The 21,648-nt window shown below is 48.2% G+C and overlaps 2 protein-coding genes, 1 long non-coding RNA gene and 1 pseudogene across 8 annotated transcripts; 2 read left to right on the top strand and 2 right to left on the bottom strand.

Annotated features, from left to right (window-relative positions):
• Window positions 1-39: 39 nt before the first annotated feature.
• On the top strand, window positions 40-11,607 carry zgc:154058 (Transmembrane protein 150A-like). 3 transcript variants are annotated; one of them, XM_057046580.1, is made up of 9 exons: window positions 40-199; window positions 424-670; window positions 1,888-1,972; window positions 2,742-2,789; window positions 3,074-3,160; window positions 3,984-4,051; window positions 6,899-7,026; window positions 8,974-9,151; window positions 9,602-11,607. In XM_057046580.1, coding segments are annotated over exons 3-9 (750 nt in total). In that variant the 5' UTR covers window positions 40-199; window positions 424-670; window positions 1,888-1,970; the 3' UTR covers window positions 9,841-11,607. The 3 variants fall into 3 exon arrangements, 2 of the variants coding, with proteins under 2 accessions (XP_056902560.1, XP_056902559.1); XM_057046579.1 differs by lacking the exon at window positions 1,888-1,972 and having other exon boundaries at window positions 424-472; window positions 547-670; XR_008952536.1 differs by lacking the exons at window positions 1,888-1,972; window positions 9,602-11,607 and adding an exon at window positions 7,192-7,552 and having other exon boundaries at window positions 8,974-9,113.
• mat1a (methionine adenosyltransferase I, alpha) lies at window positions 11,608-15,920 on the bottom strand. 3 transcript variants are annotated; one of them, XM_057046571.1, is made up of 11 exons: window positions 15,664-15,920; window positions 15,247-15,382; window positions 14,446-14,523; window positions 14,242-14,364; window positions 14,038-14,150; window positions 13,802-13,945; window positions 13,563-13,688; window positions 13,384-13,476; window positions 13,113-13,295; window positions 12,883-13,016; window positions 11,608-12,558 (listed from the first exon to the last, which is right to left on the bottom strand). In XM_057046571.1, exons 1-11 carry the CDS (start codon window positions 15,709-15,711, stop codon window positions 12,456-12,458), a joined length of 1,281 nt encoding a protein of 426 aa, XP_056902551.1. In that variant the 5' UTR covers window positions 15,712-15,920; the 3' UTR covers window positions 11,608-12,455. The 3 variants fall into 3 exon arrangements, with proteins under 3 accessions (XP_056902551.1, XP_056902553.1, XP_056902554.1); XM_057046573.1 differs by lacking the exon at window positions 15,247-15,382 and having other exon boundaries at window positions 15,664-15,919; XM_057046574.1 differs by lacking the exons at window positions 11,608-12,558; window positions 15,247-15,382 and having other exon boundaries at window positions 12,879-13,016.
• A 312-nt stretch (window positions 15,921-16,232) lies between these two features.
• On the bottom strand, window positions 16,233-20,832 carry LOC130533439 (uncharacterized). The gene is made up of 4 exons (XR_008952580.1): window positions 20,701-20,832; window positions 19,784-19,941; window positions 18,015-18,075; window positions 16,233-17,936 (listed from the first exon to the last, which is right to left on the bottom strand). It is a non-coding gene; the product is annotated as an uncharacterized LOC130533439 (long non-coding RNA).
• LOC130533438 (peroxiredoxin-like 2A) lies at window positions 19,994-21,630 on the top strand (annotated as a pseudogene). Its single transcript, XR_008952579.1, has 6 exons — window positions 19,994-20,245; window positions 20,330-20,500; window positions 20,561-20,652; window positions 20,728-20,868; window positions 20,949-21,113; window positions 21,194-21,630. The product of XR_008952579.1 is annotated as a peroxiredoxin-like 2A (transcript).
• The last annotated feature ends 18 nt before the right edge of the window (window positions 21,631-21,648 follow it).

Here is a 21,648-nt window from a genome sequence, read left to right on the forward strand (position 1 = left end):
TACTTTCTCGAGGGGGCGGAGTTAAACAGCTGGACGGTCTCGTGGCGGCGATGCAGCGGGATCGACTGCATGTGAGCGCGAGCACATCAAAAGGAAAACGGGGGGGGAAAAAAAATCGGCACCTCGGCGGAAAAGAGCAGGAATCACCCCGAAATAAGGACTAATTTCGTTCACCGACGAGCGGATTTGTGGAGCCGAGGTAAGAAATGAAACACGGACGGACAGAAACTTTATCCCTAACGTAACGGCGGAAGGTGAGTAGTCCAGGAATCGCTCTTTGATGTCATTGCTAGCTAAGAGACGAGAAGCAGAGAGGGGGAAAGATGGAAGAAAACCCAGTCCCACCTGTGACATCTTATCAGTGCAGCGCTGCCAGCCTTTAAACTCCCCATCTAATCCTGGTTACCCTTTTCTTCCGTGCAGGAGCCGAGGAGATAGCAGCGCACCTGCAGTTGTCCCGCAGCCCACCGGCGTGAGGACATGAATCAGTCGGTGGCGGTGCAGATGTCAGTCACCCTCAGTTAAATGTTAGTTCTACTTGAGCAGATTTCGCTCGGCTGGCCGAAGAGGAAGAAGAAGAAAGGCGCTACCCAAAGTGCTGGAAGATGTCTCTGTGGGTGATCCTGCCCGTTAGCCTCCCAGTCCTCACCATCACTGGAATCTGGGTTGTGTAAGTGTAAAAGTGAAGCGCCGTCGGAGCCAGGACACGGTGGACGAAGCTGTCTGCTGGCCGTGCACGGCTCCAGCCCGCAGTGCACGTTGGCTTTCAGCTGTGGTGACTTAAGATGCAAAAACTTATTAGTCAGGTTCATGTTTTAATACCCCGAGGTCGCAGTTTTTTTTTTACAGAACGTGTCATTTTATCAGCCACAACCTCGAAATAGCTACATAGATTGACCTTAACCTCGTGTTAAAGCTAGCATTTAAAAAAAATGCTTGCATTGCACAGTAATTGAGCCATTGTCGCATTTAAAATGATCACATTTGCTTTTCATGGTGCATGAAACCAAGGCTGTGGTCACTCCGACATCTTATTTGTGCTTAAGGGCCGTTTGTCTTCCACGAGAGAGCAACAGTGCATATTTACAGGGAATTCCTGGGAGCCGTGGAGATTGTGTTTGGATTACCTCTCTAGGAAGCGTCTGGCCTTAACTCTCCTCCCTCAGAAGTGAGGCTTGCACTTTATCTGCTGCGTAACGTCTCGACAGGAGTCATACGGTAAAAAGAGCCTCCTGTTCCAGCTCTCTTATTATGCTGGATGAAGGAATTCAAAACTCAGGGGAAGATGGCCCAATTCCAAGGTTTTTTTTTAATCTTTTGGCTGTGGATTAAACAGTGAAATCAGTTAGAATCGGCGAAGATGGAGGCTCCATGTTTAAGATTGTGTTCTGAGTAAATGAGGTCTTTAGCGGCGTTAGCTGAAAGTAGGAAATGGTTAGCGGGACGTCTCTGAGTAAACTAACAGGTCACTGCAGAACTTTTATCTGCGGCGTTCCGAGGGAGGCTGGTTTCTCAGAGAGATCCTTTTCTCCACTTCTGGAATGTCAGGGGACGTGAGATGTTGCGTAACTGCCTGTTTCACCGTGGGTGACGGCTGGAGGAAGGTAAATACTGGACGGGGGGGGGGGAAACGAGAGCGCTAGCACCACATCTGGCGGCTACGCTCCGTGAATGTCTGAAGAGCTGGAGGAGACGCGGGTACGTGCCCACCCAGGAGTCTCCGCAGGGTTCTTTTTACCATCCTTCAGGGTTCTTGAGCGCTGCAAACGGCAGCACAACAGCGTTGTTTTGATTTTTGAACGGGGATCTGATAGAGCAGCTGCCTAAAATTCATCTGCAGTTCATCCCACCCTTTCCTGCCATTCCTGATGTGTTCTGCTTGTGCAGATTTGGTGTATTTTCCCAGCCTGCGTCCACTCTGCTCCTCCGACTCTTCCCTCAGAGCTCCTGGGGCATCCGGATGGGATTTTATGTGGGTTCCTCTTCAGTTTACAACCGTTACCAACAAGATCTAATTATATAAACAAACCTATTATTACTGTTGGACCACGCAAAGCACACGTTCGATCTCACATGCGGCTCCAAAAGCAAGACTTATTTAGAAATATCCTCCAACTTCGCTTCTATTTTGCCTGGTTCAGTAGCCGACCGCCTATATATAATTACACGGAAAGTCTTGGTCATAGTGTTTCTTCCTGGTGAAGGACGTCGTTGTCGGCAGCTTGAAGCAGGATAACTTTGATAACTCTACAACTAGTTTGCAATCCTTTTAAAATGAATGTCAGGACATCGCTGATACAGTGGTATGTGCTAGTATTTCTAAATAAACGCAGCTTTTCTTTATTTGCAGATAAGATAATATGATAATATTAATATGATAAGATAATCTTTTTGCAAACATCAGCCTGGTGCTGCGTTGGTGGCACAGCTCTGGTCGTTGACCCCCGTATGGTCGTTGCTGGTCACAGACCATTGAAACCACTGACCTGGACAGACCAGCATCTTATCTCTGTGGGCTTCTGGGCAGCGAGTACGATGCCTTTGAGGCTTCAGGTTAAACAAGCAGCGGCATTTAATTAACGTGACATTTTATCTTGACCATATAATCATTAAAAGTCTTTAGAACTCATTTAGTTGGGTTCTGGTCAGGCCCTGCTGCCTAAATGACTGAAATGTTGTGCTTTCTGACACATTCCCAACGCTGATTTAACCCTCACGTGCATTTTGTGTCCCTTCCCCAGGTACGCCATGGCTCTGTACAATCAGCACGTGTGTCCCGTGGACAACTGGTGTGTTCCTTTTAAAGATATTCTCCATATTTCACACTTTTATCATCATATGCTCACGTACATCATCATCAAAAGCCCTGATGCACGTGAGGGAACATGGTGTTGCAGCACAGGCAGCGAACAGCCTCTGTCACCATAATCAGAGCTAATTGTACGGGCCGCCATCCACACCGGCCAGCAGATGTTACAGTAATGAACGGTTCCAGGTTCCAGGAGGAGGCCGCCAGAGGTTCTAATCATCAGAAATCCTGCCGTGGTTTGTTGACGACTGTTTGCCGTTGCAGGTTGTACAACCAGTCGTGTGAAGAGGAGCTGTTCCTTCAAAGCGGAGCGGACTTGTGCTGCACGCTGGACAACGTGCCCCTCATCAGGTCAGCCCTACCTCCTGTCCGGTGCTTCGTAAGAGGAGCACTGAGCCATTGTGAAACGTGACCCCCCTCCCCCATCGGTGCGACAAAATAAAAGGAACGTGAGTGGTTCCTCTGAGTCCCTCAGCGTGTGTGTGTGTGTTTACACACCCTGAAAATAGGTTGGGATTGACTTATCCCGCCTGCCACGGTGGCACGGGGAGGCCGAGCGGGTCTTCGCTTCACCGTGTAAACACAGGAGTCCGTTTACACTGGGAAGGAAATCACGACACTCCCACTTTTTTTTTTTTTTTCTTCCTCCCCGAGCTCCCGAAGATCAAAGACCACCGGCTGAGTCTAAAACCTGGCATTTCATCCTGGAAAATTAACCTCCCTGCAAACGTTAGCGCTGGATGTGTCTGTTTGAATTCAAGGCTGATTACACGTCAAATATTGAGCTTTTAAATGAGGCTTCTAAGCGAAATATAGTCCAAATATTTAAAAGCAGCAAGCCCAGCTATACTAGTTACCTAACAGCTGACTAGAGCAGCCACTGGTGGGGCTCTTCCTGTCCGTATAGAGAAGAATGTGCCATGGCGGTCAGCTGATGCAGCTTTGGCTTCGGAGGCAGCAGGAGTTTGGCACAGACGGCCGGTGTTGACTGTCTGCTGCCGACCTCTCTCATTCCTAGAAGAGGGACTAGGTAACGAGTAAAGGGCTTGTTGTTGGGATGTGAGGAGCTGGCGATGGGCCCCCCCAGACCCTTCTGAGAGAGAAGCATTTACGTAAACGTGATATTTCAGGTGAAACACTCACAGATTTTCTGTCTCTGTCTGGTCTCTCGCAGTAAATGTGGGGCTCTTCCACCCGAGAGCTGCTTCTTCAGTCTCATCTGCAGTACAGGCTCCTTCATGGGTAAGACACACACTAATTCTAACACACCTCTATCATTCATGTCAGTGTAATTGCTGCCCCCCCCCCCCCCACACACACACACACACATGGAGCAGCTGAGTACTAATGCAGTGAATGGAAGAGAATCGGCATCATTTCATGTGCTGACCTGTTCTCCGCCACCCCGTTCTCCGCATTAGCAGGTGCTCCTGACTGCACCCATCAAGTTAATGATTCCCAGCAGCTGCTCAGACCTGCGTGTGTTTGTGTACACACATAAAACACCAAAGCCGTTCGCTCCGCCATCACAAATGTGCACCGCGGAGCCGGCGCGGTGATTTACGCTGTTGTGTGCGAGAACCGAGGCGTGAATCACCTCAATGAAGGCGCTTTGACTCAGTTATTCACCAACGCGGGGAAGAAACGCAGGTTTGTTTTTGTGTAAACGACCAAAAATAAAATAAAAAATCGGGAGAGAAACACTCTTCAAAACACCAAGTTGTTGAACTTTGATGCATTTTAAAGTTGAGTTAATACAGAACAGCCTTAACTCCAGGCACAGTTCACTGTTCACATGCTGGTTTTCTATAAACCTGAATATTTTACTGGCCCAGTGGCTGCAGGTTGGGTTACACCTTTACCTTTGGTTACTCTCAGCGAATGGCAGAGCTGCGTGTTTGTGGCGTCGCCCGTTTTTCCCACGCACTTTTTTTGTATTAGCTTAAACAGATTCAGACTTCAGGCACTTAATGTTACTTTTTAACAGTAATGAAAGCCATCATCCTTTTGCTTAAACTCCTGGACCGTATCAGGACAGTCGCGATGGTCTCAAAAGTACGCCATCAACAAAAAGTTATGTCAGACATCGCTGGTTAAATCGCAACCATGGCAACGCAGCACAGCACCTGTGTTGTAGCCTCGTCCCCGTCACGCTCAGCGTTCATACGTGACTCAGTTCAACACCAAGTCAGTTGTTACTTCCCCATCCAGGCCTCCTTTCACAATCCCCCTCATCTGCAGTTTAACTGTAAAACTGCTGCCCCCCCCCCCCCGCATCCTGTAGGTGGTGATGGTACCGCCCGGCCTCAAAAACACCTTTTAACGGTGGGTGAAAAGGCCCGTCTGCCAGCACGCCACTGCAAATGAGCAACAGATAGAATCATTGATAATTCGGTCGTTGTGAGTTATTGAGTTCATCATCAATTACCAGGATTTTTCCCCTTCATCTAATTAGTCAGGGTGGCCTCTGTTAACGACGCAGGCTAATATGTAGGAGCAGGTTAAGCTTACCTGGTATGCAGCTCTACAACAGCCTATTGATTCCTATATTATTCTGTAGTCTGGAGATTGTGCCCACGACAGTCACAGTTCAGGCCTGTCTGGGATAACCGGAACAGGATGACCCCTATATTGTATTTTTTTATTATTATTGTTTAAGTCCCTGCCAGTGTACACACACACAAACAATGTGTGTGTTCTTTCCCAGCGTCCCCGCTGTGTGAGAGAATGCAGCTGGCTGTTTGGGGGTGAAATCTATCTCCTCGTACAGACAGCTGAGTTTGTTCAACTGTAAGGTGCATTTTTGCTGAGTTGACCTTTTCGCGAGCCTTTAGCGGAATGTAAAAACAGCCTATGGCAGAAAACTGAATGTAAACGAGTTGTCAAATGAATCAAAATCCTGGACTCCACTTATTCTGGCTTCGTGCTCATTATTCCAGGGCCACAGTTGTGCTGCTGGTTTGACAAAGGATGTCAGAATCACAGCAAAACAGGAAATTATGGCCAGATACAGATTTTTGTTTGGTGGGAGAACGAGGCCAAGCGTCGGGTTGACCGCTAAATGCCAGCGATTTTGTTTCGCAACATGCTCGTTTGTAATAATGACAAAGTTGTTGTTTTCTTTTAAATGGGAACATCAGCCTGCGGCCCGGCGCGCCTTAATCAAGTGCAATAACCGGCAGATGACTTTCATTCGTCAGCCTTAAAGTCTGTCCCTCGTTTATGTAAGAGATGGAAAAGGAAAAAGAGAGGAGCTCGTTGTCCAGGCCTGGAGACTCTGGCTCTTCTTCCCTGATTAGAACTGGAATCACTTTGCCAGATGATTCTAATGGTAACAGAGGGCAAGTCGCACAGCACACAGCACGGGGAGGGCAGAGCGGACAGACAGAGGACTGCACACGTTTATAACACGCTAACTCCTCCCGAAACTGCGTCTTATAACAGTATTTATTTGTGTGTGTCTTCTGTTTGTACTTCAGTCCACCGTTTCAGCCCTCAGAGTTTTTAACGCCGTTAAGACAGCAGATCAGACTTTTAGCTAATGTATCGGCTTCAGCTCGAAGCGGGGGTCCTTGTCTCCTTGAATTCTATCACTTTCTTTTCAAAAACCCCTTTTTCGTGTCTTTTCACTAAAACCAGTCAGCCTTCATCAAGCCCCAGCGACGGGGCCCTAACAAGTGCAAACCAGCGGGGGTCGGACCGTCAACAATACCCCCAGTCACAGCACATTAGTGCATCAGCAGCCATCTGGCCAGTGTACTGTATTCAGCTTCAGCCTTAATCTTACGCAACACTTAGACCAGCCCCCACTTCTTTTACCCCTCAGCTTTCCCACTTTCCCGCCATTTCCTGGTCTCGAATTTCCACACTTGGCCAGTTTTAATCACCTTCCCAGAAGTTCTTGTGTATTTTGGAGGACGTGTGCTTTTAAATTGAAACCAGGTGATGTGAACTGAAACCAGGTGGCAGCGTTGTGCACGGCCCGCCATAATTAGCTCCCATCTTGCTCTTGCGTCACATCATTTGAGCGGCTTCAGAGTGTGTTCGTCTGCTGAGATATCGACTGACTCTGTGTCTCTCCGTCTTCAGTGATGATGATCGTGCTGCTGCGCTATGCCCACGTCATCGAGAAGCACCAAAACTGTGTTCTCAACACCGCGAGTCTGTCCACGGGCTGGATCTGTGCTGCTGGGCTCATCGTGTTGGGCAACTTTCAGGTGCAGTAATCCCGTTCACTCTAAAATACCAACATTTCCATTGAGGAAGCGGGATAATAACCGTCTAGAGAACAGCTAAAATGGGAGAAAACTGAAATATCCAAAGTGGCGTGGTGAGCACAGCCTAAAAAGGCCTTTTTTCCTCTTGTATCTCAATTCCTGCAGTTGGATTCCTTCCATCCAACTGTTTGTTCTTGGGAAATGTTTCCCCTCATCTTTAAATATTTGGATGGCTGGCTGCACACTTTGACTCCGGGCGCATGTGTCTGAAGAATGAGAGAGAAGGAGAGACGTTTATTGGTGACTGTGATAAAACGCTGCAAAGCATGCTGGGATGTCTTTTTGTTGGCGGAACAGCGTGTCACTGCAGAGGAATAATCCAAAAATCATACATCAGATGTGCGAGTCTTCTGCAGAACTGGAGGAACTTCGCAGAAAGGGGGGAAGTGAGTCACGGAGCCTGGCGCCGGCAGAGAGGAGCCGGGCCGACCTGGCGCCTGCTGGAGAAGCCCAGTCGCAGCCAAACGTTAGCATACACAGACCTGTCCCTTTTACAGTCGGGGGAAATTCCACTGGGATGGAGGTAGAAATGTAACTGAAGGTCAACAGTCTGTTTAAGAGCCACGCAGATTAGAAACAGACGAGCCCCGAAAGCATGTGGCAGACGCCACAAATATGTCGAGCACTAGAGGACGGATGCCAGACTCTCAGATCATCACAGAGACTTCGGAACACATGGAACACATGGGCCGGTCACGTTCAGGCCCAAAGTCCACGTCACCGTTGATGTTTGTGTGTGTGTGTGTGTGTGCGTGTGTGACCTCTGGTGTTAACACTGATATTCATTTATGCAGCGCGGCCTGAGAGGATGGATTTATCGGACCGTTTTGCTTAGTCATCGAGACACACGTTACTCAAGGACGTTCTCGGCTGAGGATCACGTCTGAGGCCACAGCGAAGGAGCACCTGCAGCATCATTTAGGAAACCAGTCTCCTCGTTGTCATTCCCGCCGTTTCCTCACCGTTGCTTCTTACTACTGCAGCTTCATCCGCTCCAATAGTCTCATCAACAAACGTTGCGGCGCTGCGTTAAATTGGAAGAGCTGGAAGAGGCAAAAGGCACGCTCGGCTTTAGTTTGATGCACCAGCCACTTCACTGTGAAGAGGCTCAGTACCGGGCCGAAATAGAATTGCTGTTGCCAACGCTCTGTAGTCGTAGCCGTGCGCCATCCTCACCCGAGAAAGATTTACAGATTTGGCGTTAATTGTCTCGACGTCTTAGTGTTAGATTAGTGCGCAGGAATGTTCGGTATGTTACACCTACTGTAGGTCAGTGGATTTAATGGCTTAGAAACATGAATTACTTCTATGCCGTTGCTTGCATGATCATGTGGGTGGGTGGGGGGGGGGGCATTTTTAGTCCAAGCACAGAGCTTTAACTGTGGAACGTTGGCCTTGAAATCCATTATTTGTTATATTTAGATGACTCCCTGGAGATGTGTTTCTGGCTTTGGCTGAATCTTCAGTCAGTAATTTATCTGTTCAGATCAGTAGGTTCAGACCGTGTGTGTGTGTGTGTGTGTGTGTGTGTGTTGTGTGTGTGTGTGTGTGTGTGTGTGTGTGTGTGTGTGTGTGTGTGTGCGGTGCGAGCTGTAGTCACATGCTTCTCAACGGCTCTTTTGTGGATTGTTTTTTTATTGTTCTTGTGACCGACAGGAAAAAGGAGGCGTTGTGCTAACCGCTGCTATCTGTTTCTGCATTCTGTTCTTACTTCTTCTATTAAAAAGCCTCTGACAGGCCTCGAACAGCCAAGCGGGGAATAATCTCTCAACCACCGTGCGCAGAAGCCGTCTCATGGTGCTCTCTTCTGCTCCCTTGTGGTGCTTCTGCCAGTCAGCATTAACGTGAAACCTCTCTCTGTCCCGCTCTCCTTTACCTTTACCACAGGTGGATAATGCCAAAGTCCTCCACTATGTGGGAGCCGGTATCGCCTTCCCCACCAGCATGCTGTTTGTGTGCCTGCAGTCCGCTCTGACCTACCGCCTGGCCAAGACGCAGGGGGAGTACAGCGTGGCCCACCTCCGGCTCTGCCTGACCCTGCTCTCTTTTGTAGCCTTGGTGCTCAGTATCCTCTCCAGCCCAAACAACCACAACCAGACGGCAGCTTCCAAGGCTGTCATGTGTTTCGGAATTAGGACACAGTGCCCCGTTCCTCATTAGATTATCAGCCTAAAATCCAGTTTCTGAGTCCTCTGAACTGTTGTCTTGGGTTGTTAATGTCATCTGATGTGGCAGATTACCGAATAACTTCCACAGAGCGTCAGGCTTCGGGTCTGTCGTCGGTGTCTTGCTGCTGGCAGAGAAAGAGGCTCTTTGTCCAGAGCCTACGTTGTGGCGACGGAGCCCGTAGACTGGGACATGTGGGGGTGCACAAATATGCAACTCTTTCAAATGAAAACCTTTTCAGAGTGGGGATAATTATCCTCTCTGTGCTGTAAATGTTCTGCTTTTGTGATGACTCAGACATCCCAGCATCCCTCTGTGACAGCGCTGCCGTCCTTAACCACAGTTTCAGGTGGCGTGTTCTTCTGCCAGGAAAGCTTTGTCCTCCAGCACGCGTCGGCCATCTTTGAATGGGTCTTCTGCGTCATCATCATCCTGTTCTACGGGACCTTCGCCTTCGAGTTTGCCGGCATGTCCGAAGCCACCATGGCTGTGCTGGCTAGAGGTGGGGCCCTGGGCCCCGCTGGGAGAGAACACAAGGTGGAGGCGCTGGGAGGGCCCGGTCCACACCAGAGTGAAAACATGCTGTAAACTGGGCCCACTTTGCTCCTTTATGTTTGACCTGCTATATCCAGACTGGTTTTTTTTATTTGCTCAAGCGTTGAAATCAACCAGGAGAGTGCAGAGACGCCGCGATCCGCCACCAGGGTGCTCCTTTCTCCTGCGCTCACGTCAGACCCGCAGGTCTCAAAAGAACACATTTGTATTTTGTACGTGTGTGGAAACATTTTTCCGACCAGCAGAGAAGTATTTTCTCTCCCGTCTCGTCCCCGACACCTGTCTTCTGTGTGGGGGGGAAGTGCTCTTGTTCATGGGGTGGTGCCTTCGATTGACAGGCTGCTGGACAGCCGCGCTGACAGTTCTGTAGGAGTGACGGAGACAGGAAGAGTGCAGAAGTAGTGTTGGGGCAAGGCCGAGGCTTGTGTTCCAAGGGAGAAATGTACACAGGAAATAAAAAAAAGGAGTCTTAAGCTAAGGCGAAATCTTTTAGTCGAGCTTGACGGGTGAGAGCTGGTCTGCAGTCAGATTGAGAAACACTTAAAGGTCCAGGCTCTAAGACAACACTAAGCATCAGTTCTTTATACGTTTTTAAGGTGTCACCTTCAAATTTCTTTATTTTGCAGTAAAGCCGTTTAATCCTACTGCTAAGTTCTAAATATATCTGCAGCGGGGAACCTCTGGACATGTGTGCATGCAGACGTCTTTGTTTTGACCGGATGCCACACTGACCTTTAACCCTGCAACGCCCTCCGTTTGTCCTCCAGCTCTGGTCATTCAGAGACGGCCGTTACATTCAAACCAAAGTTCAGGAGTGGGAGCAGATGAATTCGCTGCTGGATGAGAGGAAAAAGCTGCGCAGCAAAGACGTCTGCGTCTGGAATTACTCATTTCGATGAGGAGCTCCTCTGCTCCCCGACTTGCAGACATTTTCTGTCTCTTGTGAGATCAGATGAATGCAAGCCATACCATAATACCCCAGTGACGGGAGGCGTTGCACGCGCCTGTCACTGTCAGGTCTCCCCACCAGAGGCGTGAACGCACACAGTCCATTATTTAACTTCCTCTGATTATATTATAATCTCTCGGGCCCCTGGATAAAGGTTAAAGGTCAAAGCAGGCGTCCCACCCCCCCACCCCCGTGTTTGGGCGGAGCCACCATCAGGGGCGGAGCCACCATCAGCGGCGGTGCCGGAGGCTCTTTCGGCCATACTTGAAACATCTTTAAATCTAAAGATGTAGATTTCAGACCTTTCGGGTCAAAGGTGCTCTCGTTCTCAATAAACTCGACCCATCCAGCCTCTCAGTCCCATTTACAGAATGTAGAATAATCTTACATTTACTCGTTAAAATGTAACTTTCCCGTCACCTTTAGCTTGTGGCAAACATTCCTTTAATGGTCCGTCTGAACTTTGCTCTCAGGAAACTCGAGTGCGTGGATCCGTTCTGATCCGTGTGGGTTCGTTTTCTGAGGACTCTGCTTCCTTTAGCGTAGGCGCCGCGGCTCTTTCACCATCGTAGGACAATGATTTACTTTATTTTGTTAATCAACTCTTTGTAAAACTATCTCCTAGTTTCTTTATGCTGCTCGAGCACATATGGTGAAATATCATGCAGCCACCACACAAGCTACCATGAACCTTAGACTAAAACCAATAAAATGTTCCCATGTGCCTTAAGTACTCTGAAAACCAAAGAGGTTTAGGTTGTAAATGATGTAAGGAGTTATGTGATTGTATATATTTGGATTACTGTTCCACAATAAAATGCTCAAAATAGAGGAAGGAGGAAAACACCGTGGACATTTTCCTGTTTTTCATTTTATTGTTGAATTATTTACATTGTCCAGTTCTTGTTCTAACACAGACAGAAAGATGACGCAGGTCAAAACCTCCTTTACAAAAAAAAAGACGGAGATTCATTCGGCCACCTGAAAAGACATCAGACGCCTTCCAGGTGGAAAGGAGGTGAAATGTTGCGCAATGCACTGTGAGAAAGTTTCCGAACTGCCTTTTTGGCCTCCTGAGGGCCGAGCTGCAGCAGAACCACACAAGAACCCAGGAGGTTTTGGAGAAACGCAGGACAAACAAAGACAAGACTCCAGTTTAAACTCAGTGGTCCACTAAATGTTTCACATCCAGCTTCATCTTCCACTAAAGGGGAAATGATTTGATCGGATCAGCATCAAGATTCACGACTCGGCCGCAGAAGAAACGGGGAATAAAGACGCCAGCGGCAGTGGAAGCACCGTGTTGTGGCTATTTTACATACGACTGAAGTTTGAGAGACGTGTGACCTGTTTTCTGACATAACAAGAAGACTTTGGGGGGGGGGCTCTTCACACCATTCACAGCTTCAACATCCATCTCTTTGTTTCATAACAGAAGACCTCTGAGCGGTTTCCTCTATATTCCTGGATAATCAGAAGTTTTTTGGGGGGACTAAAACTCTTATGTCAGCATCTTTATAGTTGTCTCATCCGTAACTTTGGCTTCAGTTCGGATTAATAAAATAAATCTTTTGAAGGCAGATTTACGGTAGTGCGCAGAGAGACGACTCAGTGAGGGACGGTCTGGAGCACAGACTGCAGATGAATATATATGATATATTATTTACAGTATGGCGACGGTCCAGCCAGGCAGGTGCAGTTAAAAGACGAGCTGCTTGGGCACCTCCCATGAAAACCCCTCCCGGCCGAAGTGGCCGTAGGCGGCTGTCTGCTGGTAGATGGGCCTCTTCAAGTTGAGTTCCCTTCAGAGGAAGCAGGAGAAACGTGTTTAGACATGGAAACAGGTGTCATCTCTTCACAGTCTCCATGATGTTTGATGATGTTTACAGGGCCTGAGTGCCTGCTCTCAGATTGTAAAGGTGCCCACGGTTCATGATTACTTAATGTGTTTGTTCTGTGTTTTGCTGGGTTATTTTAAGCTGAGCTGGGCCAGAAAAAAATTAAAAAATAAGCATTACATTAGTCTCCAGAGGGCGCTGTTGTTTGGCGCCCTCTACTGGTACATGTGAAAATGACCAAAGCTAATTTTATGTCACATATATTAAGACATTAAATGACATGTTTACCTGACGATGACGCCTGGCCGAAGGTCAAAGTTCTTGTTGACAATCTGGAGCAACTCTGACTCTGTCTTCTTAGAAGAACCATAAGTGAACACGGAGATGGACAAAGGCTGGGCCACTCCGATGGCATAGGACACCTGTGACAGAGACGTACAGGAGACAAGCATGCATCACCTCCATACAGCTGCACCCTCTGAGCTGCAGATCTGAAGTACATGAAACGGCACCCCCACCTGCACCAGAACTCTCCTGCACAGTTTGGCTTTGACCAGAGATTTGGCCACCCAGCGGGCAGCGTAGGCAGCGGAGCGGTCCACCTTTGAGAAGTCTTTGCCGGAGAAAGCTCCACCTCCGTGAGCGCCCCACCCTCCGTATGTGTCCACGATGATCTTCCTGCCCGTGACTCCGGCGTCACCCTGGTTCGCAACAAAAAGCCAGAGATGAGCAAAATGACTACGCATTCGCCGCTTTGACTGGATAAGGAGCGCGTAAGCGAGGCGTCACCTGGGGTCCTCCGATGACGAAGCGGCCACTAGGCTGGAGGTGGTAGATGGTTTTGTCGTCCAAATATTTAGCAGGAACAACAGCCTTGATCACCTGTCACAAGAGATCCAACACTGAACTCACCGATTTGACAGAATGTTCTGACAGAATCCTCTCTCGGCGTTTCGGTGACACGCTACCTTCTCCTTGAGCACCTTCTTCTGCTCCTCCAGGGAGATGTAATCATCATGCTGGACGGAGATCACGATGGTGTGGACTCTCTTGGGGATCACCGCTCCCTCCTTCTGCTCATAATGCACAGTCACCTGTGGGGTAAAGGCAGCCGAAAGTTAAATGTGCAAACGAAAACGCCAAAAACCGACATCGTCCCGTCCCTGATCTGTGATTGACCTGCGATACCCCCCCCCCACATGCTCACCTGTGTTTTAGAGTCAGGACGCAGCCAGGGGATGGTGCCATTGCGTCTGAGTTCGGCCATCTTTGCGTTGAGTTTGTGGGCTAAGACGATGGTGAGCGGCATGCACTCTTCCGTTTCATCTGTGGCGTAGCCGAACATGAGACCCTGCAGAGAAGGGACACGTAGCGTCAGCATCGTGCCCCCCCCCCGGTGTCTCCATGCTGCGTTGTTGGGCACGGGAAAGCGGGACTTTTTACCTGGTCTCCAGCTCCGATGTCCTCCTCCTTCCTGTCTACGTGGACACCCTGAGCAATGTCGGGGCTCTGCTGCTCCAGAGCCACCAGCACGTTGCACGTCTTGTAGTCAAAGCCTTGAAAGGAGCAAACAGAAAGGGAAATGTGTGTGTGTGGGGGGGGGGGACCCGGCAACACACGTTGCTTCTTTCCACTGCGCCTTCTCACCTTTGTCGGAGTTGTCGTAACCGATTTGTTTGATGGCGTCCCTCACCACCTTCTGGTAGTCCACATTGGCCCGAGACGTGATCTCACCACAGAGAAGCACCATTCCAGTCTTACACACAGTTTCTGCCACGTGAAGTCCATCTAATTAGACCACTTTTATCCAACGACTGGGGCCTAAATACAGGGGAACTGAAGTCAACTCACCACAGGCCACCTTTGCATCGGGGTCCTGCTTCAGGTGAGCGTCCAGGACGGCGTCACTGATCTGGTCACAGATCTTGTCTGTGGAGACAGCAAAAGAACCACGATGAAGCAAACTAAAACCTTCAGCTCAGCTACATGGACCTGTAAGGTTGGATGGGGAGAGGAGTGGACTAAAAGTTGGCTAAAATGCTAAATTCTTCCCACCCTCCTGCACCGATACTGAGGCTGAGATGAGGCTCTGCAGGTGTAGAACATGCGAGAGGTCATCGGGAAGAGCACAGATGCGTTATCAAATCATTAATGTGTGTGCTAACCTTTAACCGTGGCCCACCTCTGGAAATGAACACACACCAATGCAACTACACACTTTACCTTCATACTAGTTTGCTATTATGTATTTCACACTAAGTGAGTCGTTTAAAAGATGCCCTTAATTAAATAAGACAGTAAAATATTCAGCACTTTACAGCCAAACATCACCTGTTTCTTTATTATTTGTTAAGCATGTATAAATGCAAAAAAAACAAACAAGTTATCTAGTTCATGTTTTTTATTATCTTATCTATGAACCGGTTGACTGCATCGATGAAACAGAGACTTTGAAAGGTTCATCTTGTACATTTGTTAGCAGGTAAACAGCAGCGTCAGGGGCAGAGTACACCGTGGATTTTATCAATCATCAGTCAGAAAGGCCTCCTTTAACAACCTTAATAGTGGTAGTTTGTAACAGCGGAGGGGGGGGGGGGGGGGCTTCCCCACTGCTGCTTCTGAGCATAAACAACAGAAAACATGCATACGAACTGTTATATTTTGCCACTTTTGGAGATTTTCTGACGCACGTGTGACTTTTAGGCCCAGCTTTCCTCCTCACACCCGTGACTTTGTGCAACTCTGGTGGCCCGCATCTCTGAATGACAGGGGGCGGAGGCGGTGTTCTCTTCGGGACAGGGAAAGTAAAGTGAGAGGCTCTGTGAATGTCCTCACACACAGTGTAGAGGGTTCACGCGTCTCAGCCGTCTGTTTTAGTCTACGTGAAACTCAACCCCCCACTCCCCGCCCAGAACCTGCTGCCCAGTAAGTGACAGAAAACACATGCTCTGAATGGAATACCCACCAGGCTCGGAGAGTAAATACAGAACCGCCACCAAGGCCTTTCCTGATTTATTTAAGAGACGATGCATTTTTCCTCACTCCGAATTGAAATACCCGCAGACTCACCTGGATGTCCCTCTCCCACGGACTCTGAAGTGAACATAAAAGAACCATCTTGCAGCAGGTCACTCATTTTAATGGTTTTTTTTTTCTACTGGAGGCTATGGAAGTTTAAAACAAAATGCCTCTGGATTCCCACCAACAAGCAGCCCAGAGAGATGTGAAAGCTGCCTCCGACTGGTCCTCTCAGACAGAAATGAACACACACAGGCCGGCGGCCCTGCAGCAGCTACAGTCTCGCCTACAAAACTTCAATGGTGAGGCCACATGGCCCAGTATATATATGGCCCAGCTACACACGCACACATGTGGATCCACGTCATGAGAATCCATGGGACAGTCCAACTCAGGGGGAGTTGATGAAGGGAGGGAGGAAACTGCCCCTTAACCCTTTGTGTGCAGCTTGTGTGTGTTTACGTCACGTCTGCTTCGCAGCACCGCTCCAGGATCTAATGGACCTGCGCCGCACAGACAGAGGTCTGGCAGGAAGGCCGTCATTAACGGGGGGGTGGGCAGTTCTTCCTTTAGCCATTCTTCCCTGTTTGTAGCAAGATTGAGCAAAATGGTCCCTTTAAAAAGGGCTAAAGTGTGTTTAATTGGGCTAAAGTGATTTGCCGGGTTAGATGTGAACAGTCAGCATGATGGAAAGATGCATATTTAGCCGTGTTTCTATTTTAAATATATTTGAATTCACCATCCACCGTAAACTAGGACAAATAGTAGACTTCCTGTGCATGCAACTGCTATAATTTCAGGAAATGATTGACTAGAATTTACGAACTCGTTGTTAGCAATGATCAGACTCTTCAGGCCAGAAATCTGGATAATTGTTTTATGTTGTTTAACATCACAACCAAGTCTTTACGCGTCGAACTTTTGGGTTGCCGCAGAGGTCGGCTACTGCGGCTGTAACTGCGGTGGAGTTGCTCTTTTCGGGGCAGCTCGTGGTTACTTCCAATTACTGCAGAGATTAGGTTTCCAGCGCAGAGCCACCTGTTGTCTAAATGCTCTTTGTGGTCTCAGTCGCAGCCTGGGGCTTTTGTGTCTGCACACAAATGCACAAAATCATGGGACCATTTCCTGAGCCCAGATCAGATCAGCCCGATGGGTCCCTCAGATATCTCCTGGCCTTCTCAGGTGAACGTGCTGCTTGTTTTCAGGGGCTGCGGATGACTTTTGCTTTAACTGATGCAAGCAGACGCACGTCTCGATGCGTTTATTATGATCCACCCTTGATGAAATCCCATTAAAATGTAAATATTCTGTACGTCAGAGCTTCCGGGCAGCTTAGTTCCTCTTATCCTCTGTCAGGTTTCATCCGAGAGATGTTTGATAGGTTTTCAAGTCAAGGTTCTGGCCGGTGCACTCATGGACATTCAGAGTGGTCCCTGAGACGCTCCTGAGTCATCCTGGTTGTGTCTTTAGATCCTGGTGTAGCATCCGTCCATTTGGAGGTCCTGAGAGCTGTGGATGAGGCTTTTATCAGGTCGTAAATGAGGCCTGCTCTCCTCCAACCAGGTGTCTTCTCCTTCTGCTGGGCTATTCGACCACAAGCCTCACATTGGTGCAGCGGAGGCTGACCTTCTGCAGCTCTCCCCCATCTCTACCCAGGATCTCTGGAGCTGACTGGGTTCCTGGGTCACCAAGACCACTTCCCCCAGATTGCTCAGGTTGGTTGACTGTCCATCACAGTGGACAGTCCTGGTAGTTATTTCAGAACTGATGGAGACTTCCTCTGATCTGCGTCCTTCACCATCCTGTCTCTGAGCTCTGGAGGCACAACGCCTGACCTAAATTCTCTGTTTTGGCTCTGATATTGTCTGTGAGACATCAGATAGACGTGAGTCACTTCGAATGATGTCTGCTCAGCTGAATTTACCCCAGGTGGACTCCAGTCAAGGTGTAAAAACATCTCAAAGATCCTCAAGAGGCAAGGAAGACTCCTGGGGTTCAAATGTCCCCATAAAGGTGTTGAATACTTCAGTGTTCCTTTTTAACACACTGCTGAAAACACCAAAATTCAGGTCACTCCTTGTTATTCTGGAGTACCAATTAGCAGACTCCTATTTATTTAAAGAGAGACACAAATGGCCGTTGCTATGAACACAGGGGACCTCTGCACATTTATGGTCTGCAGGGATGCAAACACACAACACACTTGTTGTACACGCACACGTGAACGCTATCTGATAAAAGTGGAATAAAGTTTGTGTTCCCCCGGACGTGTTAATGACTGACCGGGAAATGGGAGAGCTTTTTCCAGCGAGCCTGTTCTGGTTCTGTTGAAAGAGAAACCAGAACTCTTAATATTAATCAATGAACAAATTTAAAACAAAACAAAAACAAGCTGAAATTACCACACAAGTCTTGACCAGGAAATGGATCTTTCAGTTAAAGTTGATGTGGGGAAACCGGATCCTGTGTAAATGGGGAAATTTACATTTCCAGGTTTATGGAAACATGGAGAAATCGCTTTGGTCGAGCGGAATCGTTTTTAAAAAAAACTATATAATTTGAAATGTAATGTTGCAACCTAGTTCCAGAAACTGGGGTTTATTTAGAGGACACACTCTAAATAAAGTTTAAAGTTCAAACCTTTGGCCCACAGAGTCTGTCCATCATGTTCCATGATCAAAAGCCTGGTAATTTGGTGTGAAAGCAAATATTAAAATGGAGACAATTTCACCAGCGGTGACGGGGACGGCGTCTCTCCCGAGCGATAGTGGCTGGACATGTGTGTCGTTTTGACCTGAACATGATTTTGAAAAACGGGGTCACGGGGTCACCTCTGGCTTTAGAGAACGAGTCAGACTAAAACCTGCCGTTTCAGGATGAGATAAAAGCACCCTGGCCTCTTCGGCAACTGTTAACACCTGTTTGTCTTTCCCCCAGTTCAAGGGCGAGCAGTTCCAGTTCTCTCCGTGATCCAAACTCATCTGATAAACAACCAGTTTCATCTGGATGGCGGTCAGAACTAGTCAGATCCCGCCAGTCGTGAATACAGCGAAGAGATAGTAGCGCGACATGTTGCGTAATGAATAACTTGGCAATAAACTGTAGGCGATATTTCTGTTTTTAAGCAGAAGTTTTCATTTTATTGGATTTTTATCTCACCTGGCTGCGTGTTTAGGTTAAAACATTGGGCTGATCACTTTATTTCTCTGATGTTTTTGCCTGAACATGATTGGTAGAACACTTTCAACACTACAGACTGACGCAAAAAGGGAGCACGTGGGTCAAACAGCACCGCGTGGCCCAAGTCAGATCCAGCAACATCTGGATCCGGACAGTAAACGCCACACTAGGCTTCTCCTTCTTTTTACGTTACACTTTGTTATCGGATTGGCTTCCATCCCTCAACAAGAGCCTGACCTATTCACCAATGTCAGTCGGGGGAATCATTGCACAGGAGGAGGGGAGCGAATCCTCAGCCGTGATTGGCTGTCGCTCCCGTGCACGCCTACCAGGAACAGTCAACAGTTAACTACATTTATATCCATGCATGTGTGCATGTGTGAGCACAGTAGAAAAACACTCCAGCCAACCAGGGAGCTCTGATGAACCCCATGACGCTGCACATTTCTTTGCATTCTTGCGCGTTAATCTTTACAGAGCTTGAACAGTAAAGATATGGCGCATTTATATAACCTGGTAGTTGAAGTAAAGTGACGTACGGCGTGTGTCAGAGACACGCAGATCTGGAGCGTGAAGCCGAGCAGAGAGCAGAGGGAGCGCAGCAGCTGGGTTTTGGGAGGGTCAGCCTGGCCCAGCTCTATTACGTCTCACTCTGGACCATCAGCACATTCCCCTCTGAAGCTGCCACCATCTGCTCATCTTCCAATGATTCTATAAAAAGCGTAACTAAAGGACTATAAAATTTCAACACGGGGAGCCCCACCACCCGAAGACCCGTGCACATACACACTCAAACACACCTTCAACACTATATACAGCAGAGTGGAGGCATTTTATCAATGGTCCGTCTCATAAAACTGCTATCTGAGGTGGCTGTAAAGGGTCTCATAAATAGAGGAGAGCTAAAATGTGTTCACCCTAAAACATGTCTGTTGTTGTGTTCTGGATTGTTGAGGTGGAACTTTGAATGTGTCACAAAACATTAACTTACTCTCAGGATAATCACGGCAGCCTTTTGTAGAATGTGTTACTATTTCTGGTCAAACACAAGATGATCTCGCGTTTACGGTGTAGTTACCACCAGCCGACTGCAGGGGGCGGCCTCGTTCAGAGGAAGCTTGAGCCGCTGGCCTCGTCTGTGCCAACACACTGAGAAGACAACACCACGTAGAGAGTATCAACAGCGTGTTTGGGTTATTGCATCTATTAACAGCTCGGATATACATTGATGTAACCGATGAGGTGATTTAAAAAGCAGGTGCGACCCTGCACGGCGGTGAACCTGGCACTGGGGTTCCAGCTCAAAGCAGAGCCTTGTTTCACTGCAGGTTTAAAGAATTCCTCCCCTGTTAGAAAAGGCCTTTCCTGTGATTGGACTGTCCTGATCCTTTGAGGCTTAAGAGGCCGGTTGAAAACATCACATTCCTCCACATAAGCAGCTGGACGCAGTCTGGTGAGTATTAGCATTCTTTCCCTTAACGTCCCATTTTAAACCACCTCATTTATTGATTCCTTGGTGCTTTTTCCCCCCCGTCAGGCTGCCTGTGGAGCAGGTCTACAGACATGTCAACCGTAAACGCCGTCCTGAAGGTGGTGGTTCTCTACTTGGCCGAGCTCGTCAGCAGCGTCTCAGACTGGTTTCAGACCAAACCAGAATGGGCCAACCAGGAAGTTCTGGAGAACACAGAATTAAAGACCACGGGAGGCGGTGAGTCAGCAGACACGGTCGTTTCATGTAAACTGTAACTTCAACGCCGCTGTTTTTCAGTCCACGAGAGGCAAAAAGCAAAGACTCTGTGGGAAAAGACCGGAGCCGTGATCATGGTCGTGCGTCGCCCGGGATGATTATTGTGCAGAGAGGTATGAAGTGGTACACGTGCGTGGTAATGTTAAAGAAGGTGCACTCACCTGTGCTGTGTCGTCCCCACCACGAAGGAGGCGACTGAGCTCTCCTCTCTCAAGTCCCAGCTGCAGGATCTTGAAGTTCCTCTGTTTGCTGTGGTCAAAGAGAACCTTGGCAAAGAACTGGACTGCTTCAAGAAATTCTTCTCTGGGAAGGTGTACGTGGATCAGAAGGTCTGATTTTACACTTATGATGGGAAACCTGCACCTTCAAGAAACGGTAAAGCTGTTTTTATGTTGTGTTTTTAAAATAGAGAAATTTCTACGGGCCTCAAGAGAGGTGGATGTGTCTCTCCATGTTCCTGCGCGTTGGTGTCTGGAGGAACCTTTGGAGGGCCTACCGGAGGGGTTTCGGGGGGACCCTCAGAGGGGAAGGATTGGTCTTGGGTGGAGTCTTTGTGATTGGACCTGCACAGCAGGTCTGCAGCAGCTTAGACACAAATTTGTTAGATTTTCACTCATCCAGCAGTTGTTTTTTACTCTGTCTCATTTCTTCTAGGGTATTCTACTGGAGCACCGCGAGAAGGAGTTTGGGGATAAAGTGAACATGCTGGCAGTACTCAGAGCGGCCCGCCAAATACAGGATAACACGTCAAGCTAAACCTCAAAATGGAAAATCAAACCACCATATTATTTTTTCGTTTCCATGATTATATACTTTCATCAAAACCCCTTAAATCAGCGTCGGCATTGATTTGCTACTTTAACCGTGTGTCGGCCCAGTGTCTGCAATAACTGTCTCGATTATGTGGTGGATTTCGGTGGACTTTAATGACGACTTGTTTTTAAACTCTTCTGGGGGAACAACTCTGATGCGAGCACATAAATCCATTACTTCCTACGAGGCGCTTTTTGCTGGACTTTGGGAGGATTCTACTGTTTGAGTGCACATTTTGTGCCTGTTCTGATAAATAAAACAGCCCTACTTACACGCTGCTTCGTGTTTGTTTGTTT

This window comes from Takifugu flavidus, chromosome 11 (assembly GCF_003711565.1).
Source record: "Takifugu flavidus isolate HTHZ2018 chromosome 11, ASM371156v2, whole genome shotgun sequence".
In the NCBI taxonomy this organism is placed as follows: Eukaryota; Metazoa; Chordata; class Actinopteri; order Tetraodontiformes; family Tetraodontidae; genus Takifugu; species Takifugu flavidus.